This window comes from Bos taurus, chromosome 22 (genome assembly GCF_002263795.3).
Source record: "Bos taurus isolate L1 Dominette 01449 registration number 42190680 breed Hereford chromosome 22, ARS-UCD2.0, whole genome shotgun sequence".
Lineage (NCBI taxonomy): Eukaryota > Metazoa > Chordata > Mammalia > Artiodactyla > Bovidae > Bos > Bos taurus.
The window spans coordinates 57,836,130-57,851,581 of record NC_037349.1 but is presented as its reverse complement, the minus strand read 5'-3'; the positions used below and the strand labels follow the sequence as shown (position 1 = coordinate 57,851,581).

The 15,452-nt window shown below is 52.3% G+C and overlaps 1 protein-coding gene across 9 annotated transcripts in view; it reads left to right on the top strand.

Moving 5' to 3' along the window:
• SLC6A6 (solute carrier family 6 member 6) overlaps nucleotides 1–15,452 on the top strand; it is an 84,015-nt gene that overhangs the window by 17,270 nt on the left and 51,293 nt on the right. For 2 of the 9 annotated variants that reach the window (XM_059879463.1, XM_059879461.1), the window contains exon 1: nucleotides 13,233–13,579. The exons of 6 other annotated variants lie outside the window; for them this stretch is intronic. Coding sequence is in view for 1 of the 3 variants with exons in the window: in XM_024982402.2 (XP_024838170.1) it covers nucleotides 13,150–13,175 (26 nt within the window). In the remaining 2 variants the exon portion in view is untranslated. Of the gene's footprint in view, nucleotides 1–13,054; nucleotides 13,176–13,232; nucleotides 13,580–15,452 lie in introns of those variants that run through there. One more of the 9 variants, XM_024982402.2, reaches the window with a different exon arrangement.

Below are 15,452 nucleotides of genomic sequence, written 5' to 3'. Positions count from 1 at the left end.
ACACCTCCACTCCATCACTGAATGATTTCTTCTGGTGTGGAGACGTTACACGCTTTTCATACAGAAGTTCGGAGAGCACAGAAAACTCGTAAGAAGAAAATCAAGATCGTCTCTAGTCCTGCCATCCAGAGATAACCAACCTCAGTTCAGTTCAGTTCAGTCGCTCAGTCGTGTCTGACTCTTTGTGACCCCATGAATTGCAGCAAGCCAGGCCTCCCTGTCCATCACCAACTCCCGGACTTCACTCAGACTCATGTCCATCGAGTCAGTGATGCCATCCAGCCATCTCATCCTCTGTCGTCCCCTTCTCCTCCTGCCCCCAATCCCTCCCAGCATCAGGGTCTTTTCCAATGAGTCAACTCTTCGCATGAGGTGGCTAAAGTACTGGAGTTTCAGCTTTAGCATCATTCCTTCCAAAGAAATCCCAGGGCTGATCTCCTTCAGAATGGACTGGTTGGATCTCCTTGCAGTCCAAGGGACTCTCAAGAGTCTTCTCCAACACCACAGTTCAAAAGCATCAATTCTTCCGCGCTCAGCCTTCTTCACAGTCCAACTCTCACATCCATACATGACCACAGGAAAAACCATAGCCTTGACTAGATGGACCTTAGTTGGCAAAGTAATGTCTCTGCTTTTGAATATGCTATCTAGATTGGTCATAACTTTCCTTCCAAGGAGTAAGCGTCTTTTAATTTCATGCTGCAGTCACCATCTTACAGTGATTTTGGAGCCCCCAAAAATAAAGTCTGACACTGTTTCCACTGTTTCCCCATCTATTTCCCATGAAGTGATGGGACCAGATGCCATGATCTTTGTTTTCTGAATGTTGAGCTTTAAGCCAACTTTTTCACTCTCCACTTTCAATTTCATCAAGAGGCTTTTGAGTTCCTCTTCACTTTCTGCCATAAGGGTGGTGTCATCTGCATATCTGAGGTGATTGATATTTCTCCCGGCAATCTTGATTCCAGCTTGTGCTTCTTCCAGTCCAGCGTTTCTCATGATGTACTCTGCATATAAGTTAAATAAGCAGGGTGACATTATACAGCCTTGACGTACTCCTTTTCCTATCTGGAACCAGTCTGTTGTTCCATGTCCAGTTCTAATTGTGGCTTTCTGACCTGCATACAGATTTCTCAAGAGGCAGGTCAGGTGGCCTGGGATTCCCATCTCTTTCAGAATTTTCCACAGTTTATTGTGATCCACACAGTCAAAGGCTTTGGCATAGTCAATAAAGCAGAAATAGATGTTTTTCTGGAACTCTCTTGCTTTTTCCATGATCCGGCGGATGTTGGCAATTTGATCTCTGGTTCCTCTGCCTTTTCTAAAACCAGCTTGAACATTAGGAAGTTCACGGTTCACATATTGCTGAAGCCTGGCTTGGAGAATTTTGAGCATTACTTTACTAGCATGTGAGATGAATGCAATTGTGCGGTAGTTTGAGCATTCTTTGGCATTGCCTTTCTTTGGGATTGGAATGAAAACTGACCTTTTCCAGTCCTGTGGCCACTGCTGAGTTTTCCAAATTTGCTGGCATATTGAGTGCATGCATGTATCAGCGTTTGGGTAATGTGCCTTATTTAAAATTTTCCAAACCGAACTCATAACATGGCTTTTAGGAGCCAGTTTCTCCCACCACACACACACACACCCCAAACTATTTCTAGGAGTCTTTTGGGGTCTTGGATCTTCTATCTCCAGGGTTGGCAAACTTCTTAAAGGGTTGGCCAGTACGTACTGTGGGCTTGGGGGCCGTGTGCTCTCCCCTCTGCTGTTGCAGCTAGAACCCAGCCAACACAACAGGCACAGGATGGGTGGAGCTCTGTGCCAATAAAACTTTATTTACAAAAGCCGTGCTGAATCTGGCGGGGCAGGGGTGGTGCCGTTTGCACATCCCCTGTTCTAGTTTGTTTTCATTTGTTTGGGCAAACTACCATTTCTTTAAGTAACCCCCTCGTGAGGAGAGATGGGCCGTGTGCAGTTTCTTTCTTGAAAACTGCTCTGCTGTGAACATCTTTTTCTTTTCCTTCCATCTTTAATTGTGGTAAAATACACGTAACATAAAGCCTGCAGTCCTGACCGCTTTACGTCTTTACGTCTTTACGCTTTACGTCTACATCTCAGTCTGCTGAGTGTGTTCACGTTGTCGGGCAATCTCCGGAACTTTTCATCTCGCGAGACTGTAGGCAGCAGTGCACGTTGGTCTGGTCGGGAATCGGAATGTCTAGCCTGAAGGGGCCGTGCATTTTTAAGATGCTGGCACTCGATGCCAGATTACTGACCCTCCAGAAATTGCCCTGCTGTCATCAGTGACAGCCGCAGTCCCTGAGAGGTGGCGCGTCCCTGGGGAATGTACCTTCAGGGTCTCAGAGGGCGGAAGATTTAGACCAGTTCTTCCCAGAGGAGGGGGCTTCCCTGGTAGCTCAGCTGGTAAACAATCCACCTGCAATGCAGGAGACCCTGGTTCAATTCCTGGGTCAGGAAGATCCCCTGGAGAAGGGACAGGCTGCCTACTCCAGTATTCCCAGGCTTCCCTGCTGGCTCAGCTAGTAAAGAGTCTGCCTGCAATGTAGGAGACCTGGGTTCGACCCCTGGTTGGAAATTTCCCCTGGAGAAGGGACCGGCTACCCACTCCAGTATCCTGGCCTGGAGAATTCCATGGACTGTATAGTCCATGGGGTCCCAAAGAGTTGGATACAACTGAGCGACTTTCACTTTCACTCTTTAATCCCAGAGGCACTGCTCCTTGTCTACCAGCCTTCCTTTTTGGGGGAAGAACATAAGAACTCAGGAAACAAAAATGCTGTGAATCCTAGACCTCCTCCTCCAAGGCTGATAAATACACTCTTTAGAGAGAGCAGAGGTATGTTTAAGACCTATTCTCACAGTGAGGCTGAGTGTAAGTGTATTTATATATATGAGATGGCATTGTGGTAAGGGAATCCAACTCGTCCATCCTAAAGGAGCTCAGTCCTGAATATTCATCAGAAGGACTGGTGTTGACGCTGAAACTCCGGTACTTTGGTCACCTGATGCAAAGAACTGACTCATTGGAAAAGACCCTGATGCTGGAAAAGATTGAAGGCGGGAGAAGGGGACAACAGAGGAGGAGATGTTTGGATGGCATCACCGACTCAACAGACATGAGTTTGAGTAGACTCTGGACAGGGAGGCCTGGCGTGCTGCAGTCTATGGGGTCACAAAGAATCGGCCGTGACTGAGCGACTGAACTGAACTGAACTCAACTAGTGGTAAAGAACCTGCCTGCCAATGCTAGGAGACATAAGAACCATGGGTTCAGTCCCTGGGTTGGGAAGATGCCCTGGAGGAGGGCACAGCAGCCTATTCCAGTGTTCTTGCCTGGATTATCCCATGGACAGAGGAGCCTGGCAGGCTACCATCCATAAAGCTGCAAAGAGCGGACACGACTGAAGCGGCTTAGCACACATAGCACGCGTGTATTTTAAACTATTTGTTTTATTTGGCTGCATGGGTCTCAGTCATGGCGGTCAGGCTTAGGTGCACAGCAGCGTATGGAATTTTCCTGGATCAGGGATCTAACGCATGTCCACTGCATTGCAAGATGGATTCTTAACCACCAGAGCACTTGTAAATGTCTTTTGGCCTCTGCCTTGCTGTGTGTTACCCAGGGCCTGTCGTTTAACCTCTCTGGGCCCCAGGGTCTTCAGTCAAAATAGACGTGATGTAGAATCTCCCTTCTCCGGTTGTTGGGAGGATCAGGGGAGAAAAACTGTGAAAGTTCTCAGTACAGCAGCCAGCGCACGGCAGTGACTGCACGCGGTACTTACTATAACTGGTCTTCCTCTTGCTGTTATTGCTAATACTTTTGATGCCTCCATCAGGGTAGGCTGAGCACGTGGACAATCGCGTGTGCAGCTGTTTGCAGTTCTCAAAAAGGCCTCCCACCTGTAATACTCGCAGTGTCATACCGCGTAGTTCTTACTGTCCCCGTGTGGCAGGGGAGAGACGTGGGGCTGAAGGCGGCGGTGGCCAGCTTGAGGTCAGCGCATTTCGGGACGGAGCCTGGGGTGAGCCACGGCTTTCTAGTTGAAGTCAGAGCTGCTGGGAAGCCTCCGGACCTCGGGGTCTCAGGCTGAGAGGAGAGTCCTTGGATGCATCTTCCCGTCTCAGTTGTGAGCCCCACCAGGGATCACGCCGGGATTTCTTCCAGGAGAGAGCTGATTCCTATAACGTGTGCGGTTCTTCCCCCGACAGCACCAAGCAGTTCAGCGCCGGCTGAGCGTCCCACAGCCTGAGTCAGTACTCACGCTGTTCCTGTGCTGCTGGTTCAGGCGCTCAGTCATGTCCGACTCTTTGTGGCCCCATGGACTGCAGCACGCCAGGCTCCCCTGTCCCTCACTGTCTCTTGGACTTTGCTCGAACTCCTGTGGTAGACGCTCAGACTCCCCAGGGGAAGGGCTCAGTCCCACCAGACGCGCCCCCCCCCCACACCCTTCAGCCTGAATGGCTAGGACTCCAAGGCTCCTATGACCCGTCCTTGAGTTGGGTTAATTGGCTCCAACAGCTCAGTGACCTCAGAGAATCACTGGTTTCAGATTGAAGGTGTAACACAGGAAGCAGATAAGGGAGACCCACAGGCAAGGAGTGGGGAAAGCTCGGGGCTTCCATGCCCTCTCCGTGCCCTCTCTGTGTCCCCAAATCTCCCTGAGTTCACCAACCAGAAGCTCCCCAAACCCTGTCCTTTTGGGATTTTCTGGAGGCTTCATCACCTAGGCCTGATTGATTCCACCTCCCCTCTCCCCTCCCCAGAGCTGGGGGGTCGTGGGACTGAAAATTCCAGCCCTCTAATCACAGGCGAGTTCTCCTGGCAACCAGGCCCCCTTCCTTAGCCGCCTCCAAAGTCGCCTCATTAACATAACAAAAGACACCTTGCTTGCTCTCGCCACTTAGGAAATTCCTAGGGTTTTAGGAAGTCTGTGCTGGAACCTGGGATGAAGACCAACTTTATCTTTCTGATTATACATCGCAAGATCACAGAAGCTGACGGGGCCTTTCAAACACCAGAGCCTCTCACCGCAGTAAAACCTGAGCGGTTTCTGGAAGACATTGTCATCTGTTAGTCTGTGCTCAGGCAGCAGACAGCAGGTCCAGAAACCCAGGCTCCTAAAGCAAAATGGGCACCTCCCAGCCCCTGGGCCGTCCCCTCCAGTACCTCCTTTATTTACCCATTTGCTGGGCACCTCAGACAAATCCCTCCCCTTCTCTGGGCCCTGGACCTGCCCTGTAAGACTGGGGGTCTGGAATCACCTCCCTGGGGTGGCTGTGCTGAGCTTTGCCTGCGGAGGTCAGCTCTGCCGTTTCAGAGCGGTGTCCGAGTGTGAGGGGTCCCCATCTGTGAGCGGGGTGTTCTCTGTGAGAGCTGAAAGCACGCTGCCCCTCGGGGTCTGCATCCTTAGGAAGGGGGCCGCCCCCACGGCAGCCTGGCCCAGCCTCCGTGGGGCCTCACGTGGGGACCCCTCCCCTCTTCACCCCCCAGGTCTCCCCCCACCCCCTTCCTGTCCCCCTCCCCTCTCCCCAGCTCTGAGAGTCCACCCGAGACTCAGGCTCCCTCTCTCAGTCCTGCCACAGTGAAGGGAATGTGGCTCTTAGGTCTGTTTTCAGAGTCAAGTACCGTGAGCTTCTGCTTGTCTCGCCGCCACCCTTGTCTTTTCTGGGCACCTGCCCGCCCCTGACCACCTCCTTACCCCGTCTTTCTCTCCTCTGTTAAGTTCCTGAGGCCCAGAGACACCTGGTTCCGATGAGGAATCCCAGGCTGAGTCCTGCTCGGTGGGAAGGAGGCCGTGATGGGTTAGTAATGTCTGTCGGGGGCGGGGGAGGAGAAGGTGTGTGTGTGGGCCTTCCAGACCCGCTTTGGGAGCAGACACCTGCTTTGGAAAAACTAGGGGAAAAAATGGGAAGCTGCGAAGACTGGGAAAGGTCTCTGCAGCCACCAGACAAGAGGCTTCCTCTGGGCAGGGAGAAAGGGCCAGGACTAAGGAAGGTGGTGGCCGCTGAGTCCCGAGTGACGCCATTCATGTTTGGGTGGAGGTTTTCAGACCAGGCAGGCTCCCCTGGTGGCTCAGACAGTGAAGAATCCACATGCAATGCAGGAGACCCAGGTTCGATCCCTGGGTCGGGAAGATCCCCTGGAGAAGGGAATGGCCACCCATTCCAGTATTCTTGCCTGGAGAAGCCCATGGACACAGGAGCCTGGCGGGCTACAGTCCATGGGATCACAAAGAGTCCGACACGACTGAGCGACTCACATTTTCGCTTTTCACGTTTTCCGACCAGGCACCCAGAGTGTTTGATTCTGTATTTACTGGGTCTGATGTCCTGTGCTGTGTAATGAGTGGGGGCGGGCGATCACACATCAAGACCTTCCAGATGAGGTCGCCAGATAAAACGCAGGTGCATCTGAGAGGCGCGGCACCCTGCCCGAGGTCACACAGCACGTTGATGTTGGCATCTCCCCCGCACCCGGCTGCTTCCTGGCTGTGCGACCTCAGGAGTGTCCCATCCCCCTTGTGAGCCTCCGTTGCCCCATCTGTCAAATGGGGACTGAGGTGGGGATGCCCACTGGGTGAACCGGCGCACACAGGAGAAAGCAGCCTGGTGTGTTAAAAAGTTGAGGCCGATGATTTCTTACCAGCGTGACTTCTGAATACCAGCTGTGATAGAGTGCTTTCAGGATGGGGTTAGTCACACTAAACGGAGCAGACACCCGGTGAAGTCTCTTGCTCTAAAAGAGACAGAAGTGGAAACGCTTGGAGTGTCTCAGGTGGCTGCTTCCAGGCACTGATTCCCAACACCCTGGACCCCCACGTGGCCGGGCCTGAGCGCGCCATGGCTGGGGACCCAGCCTGTAGGGCTTCTGGGGAGAAGGGTCCCCCTGACTTTATTAAATAAATTACTTTTATGTCATATTCATAAGCATCATGACAAGTGCTGGTGATACAAATATAAGGAAGACATAGTGTCAGTGTTTTAGAATTTTACAGTCTAGTAGATGAGCCTGTGTGAACATGTAAATTGCATTAAATTTTGGTGGGTTTTTCTCCCAGTTCTATTGAGACTAAATGACAGCGTATGAGTTTCAGACGTCCGGCGTTGTGGCTTGATTCACACGCATTATGAAACAATTACAAAGATTGGTTCTCTTAACGTCCGTTACTTTGTGTCATGCTGCTTATGAGTATCAGCTCCCAACTTAAGGGCTCAGAAGGGGGCAGACCTTTGTCTTCTCTTTGGTCCTTCCCGTCCATTTAAGAAATTTGCATGCTTTGCAAACCCGTTCCAGCCCTGTCGAGTCAGGGGAAGGCCCAGGTAAGAACGTTTGATGTCAGGGAAAGTTTGGGGAAAACCTGTAAGCATCTGAAAACCGAGAATTGAAAGTCTGCTCGTTCAGTTGTCAGGAAGTGATGGACTTTTCCTGTGGGTCAGGGATCACGGTGGGCCTTGGGTCCCCAGAGATGAGCCTTGTTTTGTCTAGCTTAGGAACCGCCTGGCCAGCGGGGAGATGCTGCAAGTCGGGCGTCCATTGGTGGGGTCTCTTGAAGATGCTCGGGCACCCAAAGTTCAAAGCGCTTTCCCAGAGGCCGTGAGTGACAAAGCCATGCCAGGTGGGCACAAGACGGGAAGGGTGTGCCGGGTGAGGAAGCCTCCCATGGAAGGGCCGGCCAAGCGTGACATGGAATTCGGGCCCCCAGGGTCCTAGGGGGCTGGGCGGCTGGGCTGTGTGTTCGGGGGCGGGCAAGGAGCTGCATGGGTGATGGTCTCGCCTGGTGACCCCAAGGGCCCTGCTAGCGTTTTGCTCACTTTGGGGACCAACCTGGATCCGAGTCCTTACTTAGTGTTCCCCGATGGCCCTTCAAGGTGGTGACTGTGGAGTTGTTTTCACAGCAGGCTTCTGCACAGGAAGAGAAACAGACAAGCCCAGCCCTCACCCAGACCCGCTTGTAGGAGCATCACGGGCATGGTCAGAAGTCCCAAGAGGAGACCACTCTGATGAGACGTCTAACCTCGTCCTGCTGACTCACGGGGTTTTGGGAGGGGATGGTGGTGCCAGGGGGGCTCGGCTGCTGGCTGGACGTAGGACACCAGATGGAGAAAGTGTTTATTTGGTATTTTCTCTGCCTGACAGACCAGCCCTGGGTGTTCACTTCTACCTTTCCCAGCATTTCACGGGATGATGCTAACGAGGGGTGCAGTCCGTGTTTGCTGATTAGCTGCGCGCAGTGCAGGGACAGACTGTTTCTCCTGCGAGCACAGCCAGGCACACACTGAGGCACTTCCTGGTACCTGCCCTTGGGTAACGTGAGGTGGCCCATTTTACAGATGGTACAGCTGAGGCCCTGAGGGGAAGAGATGCACCAGACTTGCAGCTGATAAGGGACAGAGTTAGGCTCCAGCTGAAGTCTCTGACAGTGGCTTACAATAGGCAGAAGTAGAACGAGGCAAAGGGTGTTTGGGGAACACAGTCTTATGGGTGGGGCTGGGGGAGGAGGCAGGAGGCTCACTTGCGGAGAATTCAGAGAACAAAGCTGGAGAGGCCAGGTGGGTCCTTCCTCTCCACTGACCTTATATACACCTCGGCCACCTGGGGGTCAACAGGAACCGACTGACCGAACAGAGAGATGAGTCAATGAAAGGGGTCAACAGGTTTCTCAGGTATTAATAGCTGTGGCCCTGATCTCGGGTATCCTTGCCCCTCCAGGAGGAAAAGGAGTCTTTGTCAGATGGCCCAGGCTCTGCGCAGGGTGAATAAGCTGAGTCCCAGACTGCAGTGCCTGGGACGCCTTGCGGGGGAGCGGGGAGGGTGAGCCCTCTCGGAGGAGGTGGTGGGGTGCTCTCAGGGCTGAGATGCAGGCAGGCGGGGGCACCACATGCAGAAAGGGTGCAGGCTAGCAGACAGCGCCCCTACACACCCTCCTCTTCCTCTCATCAGTTCACTGAGATTAGCCCGTCCGCAGACCTTAGATCGGGACAGTCTGAGTTTAAAGGGTTAAAAGCCGTTGCTGGCCTGAGGGGCTGGTATTTCCCCAGCCCAGCAGGTGTACAGGATTAAATGGGAAGGTCCAGGCTCAGCGCCATGGTGCAAGGTTGTAGTCACTGCGGTCCTGTGGTTGAGGCCACTGGGTCCTAGTCGTGAAGACATGTGTGACCTGGGCCGGCTCAGGAGACCTGGATTTTAATCCTGTTGTTCGGTCGCTCAGTTGTGTCTGACTCTTTGTGACCCGTGGACTGCAGCACGCCAGGCTTCCCTGTCCTTCACTATCTCTCAGAGTTAGCTCAAACTCATGTCCATCGAGTTGGTGATGCCATCCAACCATCTCATCCTCTGTCGCCCCCTTTTCCTCCTGCCTTCAGTCTTTCCCAGCATCAGGGTCTTTTCCAATGAGTCAGCTCTTTGCATCAGGTGACCAAAGTATTGGAGCTTCAGCTTAAGCATCATTTCTTCCATTGAATATTCAGGTTCCTTTAGGATTGACTGGTTTGAGCTCCTTGCAGCCCAAGGGACTCTCAAGAGTCTAATCCTAGTTCTAATCCTAGCTGGTGAATTTTCAAAATGACAACCCTATCTCCTACTGGCCTCAGTTTCCTTCTGTGTCAGGTGAAGAGGGGTCCCTCCTAAAATTCAAGATCATGGCCAGGAGATGCCCCAGAGCCCTGTGGTTGAGGACTCGGGGCCCCCAGTCCTGCCTTTCCTGGCTGGGCAACCTGGTGAAATCGATCCATCTCTCTGAGCCACAGAGGTGGGTAAGATCCTTCATCCCATAGGGTGGTTGGTAAGGACCAGATAAAATATGGAACTCAGGTGCCAGGTGACACCCCAGGTACCCGTGAGCTCAGCCCAGGGAGCTGGTATTTCTCTCTGGAACTGACTGTGCAGCTGGAGGACTTTTTCCATGCATTTGAGGCATTTCAACAGTGCATTTTCTTCTCTTAGGCTCTCTGAAAATGCTTTAAAGTCCCATTACCTTTGGACTGGCTATAGAAGAAAAGTGAGCAGCAATAATCAGTGAAAAGTGATTTAAAGAAGTAAAATATTTAGCATGATTTTTTAAAGTTACTGTTAGCTAGAATCATATCAAGTGCCCAACAGTGCCAGACACATAATCAGTTCAGTTCAGTTCAATCACTCAGTCGTGTCCGACTCTTTGTGACCCCATGGACTGCAGCACACCAGGCTTCCCTGTCCATCACCAAATCCCGGAGCTTGCTCAAACTCGTGTCCATTGAGTCAGTGATGCCATCCAACCACCTCATCCTCTGTCATCCCCTTTTCCTCCTGCCTTCAGTCTTTCCCAGCATCAGGGTTTTTTCTAGTGAGTCAGTTCTTTGCATCAGGTGGCCAAAGTATTAGAGTTTCAGCTTCAACATCAGTCTTTCCAAAGAACACCCAGGACTGATCTCCTTTAGGATGGACTAGTTGGATCTCCTTGCAGTCCAAGGGACTCTCAAGAGTCTTCTCCAACACCACAGTTCAAAAGCATCAATTCTTCGGCACTCAGTTTTCTTTAGTCCAACTCCCACATCCATACATGGTCACTGGAAAAACCATAGCTTTGACTGGACGGACCTTGTCAGCAAAGTCATGTCTCTGCTTTTTAATATGCTGTCTAGGCTGGTCATAGCTTTTCTTCCAAGGAGCAGGAGTCTTTTAATTTCATGGCTGCAGTCACCATCTGCAGTGATTTTGGAGCCCCAAAAATAAAGGCTCTCACTGTTTCCATTGTTTCTCCATCTATTTGCCATGAAGTGATGGGACCAGATACCATGATTGTAGTTTTTGAATGTTGAGTTTTAAGGCAGCTTTTTCTCTCTCCTCTGTCATTTTCGTTATGAGGCTTTTTAGTTCTTCTTCATTTTCTACCATAAGGGTGGTGTCATCTGCATATCTGAGGTTATTGATATTTCTCCCGGCAATCTTGATTCCAGCTTGTGCTTCATCCAGCCCAAGGTTTCTCATGATGTATTCTGCATGTAAGTTAAATAAGCAGGGTGACAATATACAGCCTTGACACACTCCTTTCCCAATTTGGAACCAGTCTGTTGTTCCATGTCCGGTTCTAACTATTGCTTCTTGACTTGCATACAGATTTCTCAGGAGGCAGGTCAGGTGGTCTGATAGTCCCATCTCTTTCAGAATTTTCCACAGTTTGTTATGATCTACACAAAGGCTTTGGCATAGTCAATAAAGCAGAAATAGATGTTTTTCTGGAACTCTCTTGCTTTTTCCATGATCCAGCAGATGTTGGCAATTTGATCTCTGGTTCCTCTGCCTTTTCTAAATCCAGCTTGAACATCTGAAGTTCAGGGTTCACATACTATCGAAGCCTGGCTTGGAGCATTTTGAGCATTACTTTACTAGTGTGTGAGATGAGTGCAATTGTGTGGTAGTTTGAGCACTCTTTGGCATTGCCTTTCTTTGGGATTGGAATGAAAACTGCCCTTTTCCAGTCCTGTGGCCATTGCCACATTTTCCAAATTTGCTGGCATATTGAGTGCAGCACTTTCACAGCATCATCTTTTAGGCTTTGAAATAGCTCAGCTGGAATTCCATCACCCCCACTAACTTTGTTCGTAGTGATGCTTCCTAAGGCCCAGTAGACTTCGAATTCCAGGATGTCTGGCTCTAGGTGAGTGATCACACCACTGTTGTTATCTGGGTCATGAAGATCTTTTTTGTATAGTTTTTCTGTGTGTTCTTGCCACCTCTTCTTAGTATGTCTGCTTCTATTAGGTCCATACGGTTTATGTCCTTTATTGAGCCCATCTTTGCATGAAATGTTCCCTTGGTATCTCTAATTCTCTTGAAGAGATCTCCAGTCTTTCCCATTCTATTGTTTTCCTTTATTTCTTTACATTGACCACTGAGGAAGCCTTTCTTATCTCTCCTTTCTATTCTTTGGAACTCTGCATTCAGATGGGTGTATCATTCCTTTTCTCCTTTGCCTTTAGCTTCTCTTCTTTTCTCAGCTATTTGTAAGGCCTCCTCAGACAACCATTTTGCCTTTTGCATTTCTTTTTATTGGGGATGGTCTTGATCACTGCCTCCTGTACAATGTCACGGACCTCCGTCTATAGTTCTTCAGGCACTCGGTCTATCAGATCTAATCCCTTGAATCTATTTGTCACTTCCACTATATAACCGTAAGGGATTTGATTTAGGTTATACCTGAATGGTCTAGTGGTTTTCCCCACTTTCTTCAATTTAAGTCTGAATTTGGCAATACGGAGTTCATGATCTGAGCCACAATCAGCTCCCAGTCTTGTTTTTGCTAACTGTATAGAGCTTCTCTATCTTTGGCTGCAAAGAATATAATCAATCTGATTTTGGTGTTGACCATCTGGTGAAGTCCATGTGTAGAGTCCTCTTGTGTTGTTGGAAGAGGGTGTTTGCTATGACCAGTGCGTTCTCTTGGCAAAACTTTGTTAGCCTTTGCCCTGCTTCATGTTGTACTCCAAGCCAAACTTGCCTGTTTCTCCAGGTATCTCTTGACTTCCTACTTCTGCATTCCAGTCCCCAAAATCTTTTGGGTGTGTTAGTTCTAGAAGGTCTTGTAGATCTTGACACATAATATCAGCCACAATTATTGTTTCCAGGATGTAATAACAGTTGGAATTAGCACAAAGGGTTGCTATGACAGTGCTTTTCCAGGGTCCTCATTCGCTGCTGCCTGGAAGGAGGCGGGTCACTTGCCCTAGAGCACCCAGAGGAGGGGAGGAAGAGGCCAGGATTACAGCTGAGGAATGACCACCTTATTCCACTGGAGATGGGCAGGGAGGGGATGGTCAGGGAAGTCTTCCCGGAGGAGGTGGCATTTTGAGGATGGGGAAGAAGCGGTGATGTGCGTTCCAGGGCCTGGAATGAGCTATAGAAATGCACCAAGCTCTGACAGTCCAGGGCCTCGCAGGTGATGCTGTACAGAGATGGTGAGCGCTGGGAGAAAGGAGACCCCTCTGACCCTAGTTTTGCCAAGAGATGTTCCCAACTGGTGGCATTTTTCTGGAAGACATAGTCTCCGGGCACCTCGATGGTGCTGGAAGGGCCATTGTGACCTCACGAGCAGATATTCTGAGGCCCAGAGCCAAGGTGCCTGACATCTGTACCATCTCAGATCGCCGATGTGTCCCCTTTCCCAGTGCCTTGGGTGAGTCACCCACACGTTTCCGCCTGCGTCTCTGTTTGCTCACAGAGCCTCTGTCCCCTTAGAGCCACGCTGGGCTGCCTTCTGTGATCCAGGCTTGTGAGGGCTCCAGCAGCGGCGGTTGCCTCGGAGACGGTGTTCAGGGAGACTGCCTCGGAGGGGGAGCAAGGGACGAATGTGGGAGCCCTCCGGGTGCTTCCAGGTTCCAGCCCGGTGGTCCCACTGGGGGCCTGGTGGGAGCAGGGTCTTCCTCAGAGGCGTCCAGCTTGGAGCAGGCCATGGCTCCCCTGCTGGGACTGCTCACCCAGGTCACCCACCCCAGACCACCAGTGGGACCCTCTGTTTACCCACTTCCTCAGCCCAAATCCTTGCCTGATGGAGCCTCTTGGCCCCTGAGCTGACCGCAGGTAGGTCGCTGGGTGAAGAAGCAGGGCCTTCCCTTGGGGTCAGGTGTCTCTGTGGGACTTGGGCTCTGAAATTCCTGAGCCTGGGAAAGGGGTCCCCGAATCAGTAAGGAGAGAAGCTGGTCCAGGTCCCCCAAACAGTAAGGGCTGGAGGGAAAGGGTGCTAGTCGTGCAGAGCGCAGCGCTGAACCTGGGAGCCTGAAGCTGGTGCCTCCTGGGCCTCAGTTTCCCCACCTGTAAAATGGCACGCTGGGTCAGATGCTGCCGCTGAGTTTCACGAACTAGTACGTGCCAGGAGCCGGATTGGCACTAAGGATAGGAGTGGCCCACCCTCGGGCTAGCACACTTACTTCACTTCAGGGCAGTTCTGTGGAAGTGACCATGTGCTCTCACCATAATGTTGTGAAAGAAACATGCTTTTAATCCCCACCTCCAGACAGCAAGGCTGTAGTGTCAGAAGGTACTGTGTCTGAGAGCGAGTCCTGGGTGCCTTCTGTTGCAAGCCTGGCCTCCCACCGTGCCATGGGCTGCAGGCGGCTCTGCCCTGGCTGCCTGGGCCGGGCATTGGGCAGCTCACAGTAGGAGCTCGGGACCGCACCCAGGCCCGCGCCCTGCCTCACCTTCCTGCTGCCAGGCCCTTCCTTGAGACCAGCCCCCTCCCCTTCTGGCCTCGGTCTCCTCATCTGTAATCTCTGGGCAGTGGCTCCCGGGCTAACCTGTCACCCAATGTTGGCCAGAAGCAGGGTCTTGGATACCCAGGGACCTCCAGCTAGGACCCTTCAGGTTTCTAGGTTCTCAGGAGCTGAGGGATCACAGAATCTGATTTCTGCAGGTTCAGCCGTCCTGGGGGACATGGGCGAGGCCACCTCTCCCTTGAGAAGATTTTCTTCTCAGCTGCCCAGGGTCTCCGGCCGTGATCGGGGTGTGGAGGGGGCTGCTCGGCCCCCGTTTGAGTAGCTTGGTCTGCAGTTCCTGATGTGGTGGTCGGGTGACGCTGCAGCCCCTTTCTTTTCAGCAGCAAAGGCCGTGTCTGCTCTCCGTCAAGTTCAGACCCCTCCCCTGGAACGTCCGCCTCCCCTGCTTGGCCGGTGCCCCTACCCCAGGGTCCAAAGGGTGCCGCCTGAGATGCACTCCAATCCCACCCCAGTACTAGGCCAGGGAGGTGAGGAGGTGTCCACAGCCAAGCTCAGATCCCAGGGAGCACCCACACAGGGCCCCTCAGTCCCGCCTTCCACCTATGGAATGGGAGAAGAAGTTGAAGGTGGGGTGGTAGGTGATGCCCCGAGCCTCAGAGCTGGCTGGCGCTGGGCCTGGCTCCTCGGCGTATCTGTCAAATCCCCAGCAGGCCTGGGAGACAGCCCACAGGGCCCTGGCCGTGAGTCTAGGCTGCCTCGGGTCTCAGGGAGGCTGTAGATGACTCTGCTCACCGTCCTGACCACGCCCAGCAGGCACGTGGTCCAGGTGCTGCTCTAAGCGGTCTGTACATACCTGTCGTTCCATCTCAGCGGCCCTAACAGGCAGGCCCCGCCCCTGCCCCCGTTCTACATGTGGGTAAACTGAGGCACAGAGGGTGTGTTGACGCTGTCCACTTTCTACTTCCCTGAGGGCAATAGGGCTGTGTGTGTGCACGGGAGGGATAGGACACTGCCCCTCCGGGCGGGGTCTCCTGGTCAGAGGGTCTAAGCCACACCCTGGAGAGGGCAGGCCTTGCCTTGATCAAGCATCTGTCATAGGCCAGGCTGGCCCCGCAAGGCTCTGGGCTTGATCGGGGGGAGAGGGGACAGGCACCTGAGGGACCCGGGTTTCTTTCAGGCAGGCCCCACCTGCTGCCTCCACCTTGGAAAACAGTGACTGGCCTGGCGACGGCCAGAGGGGT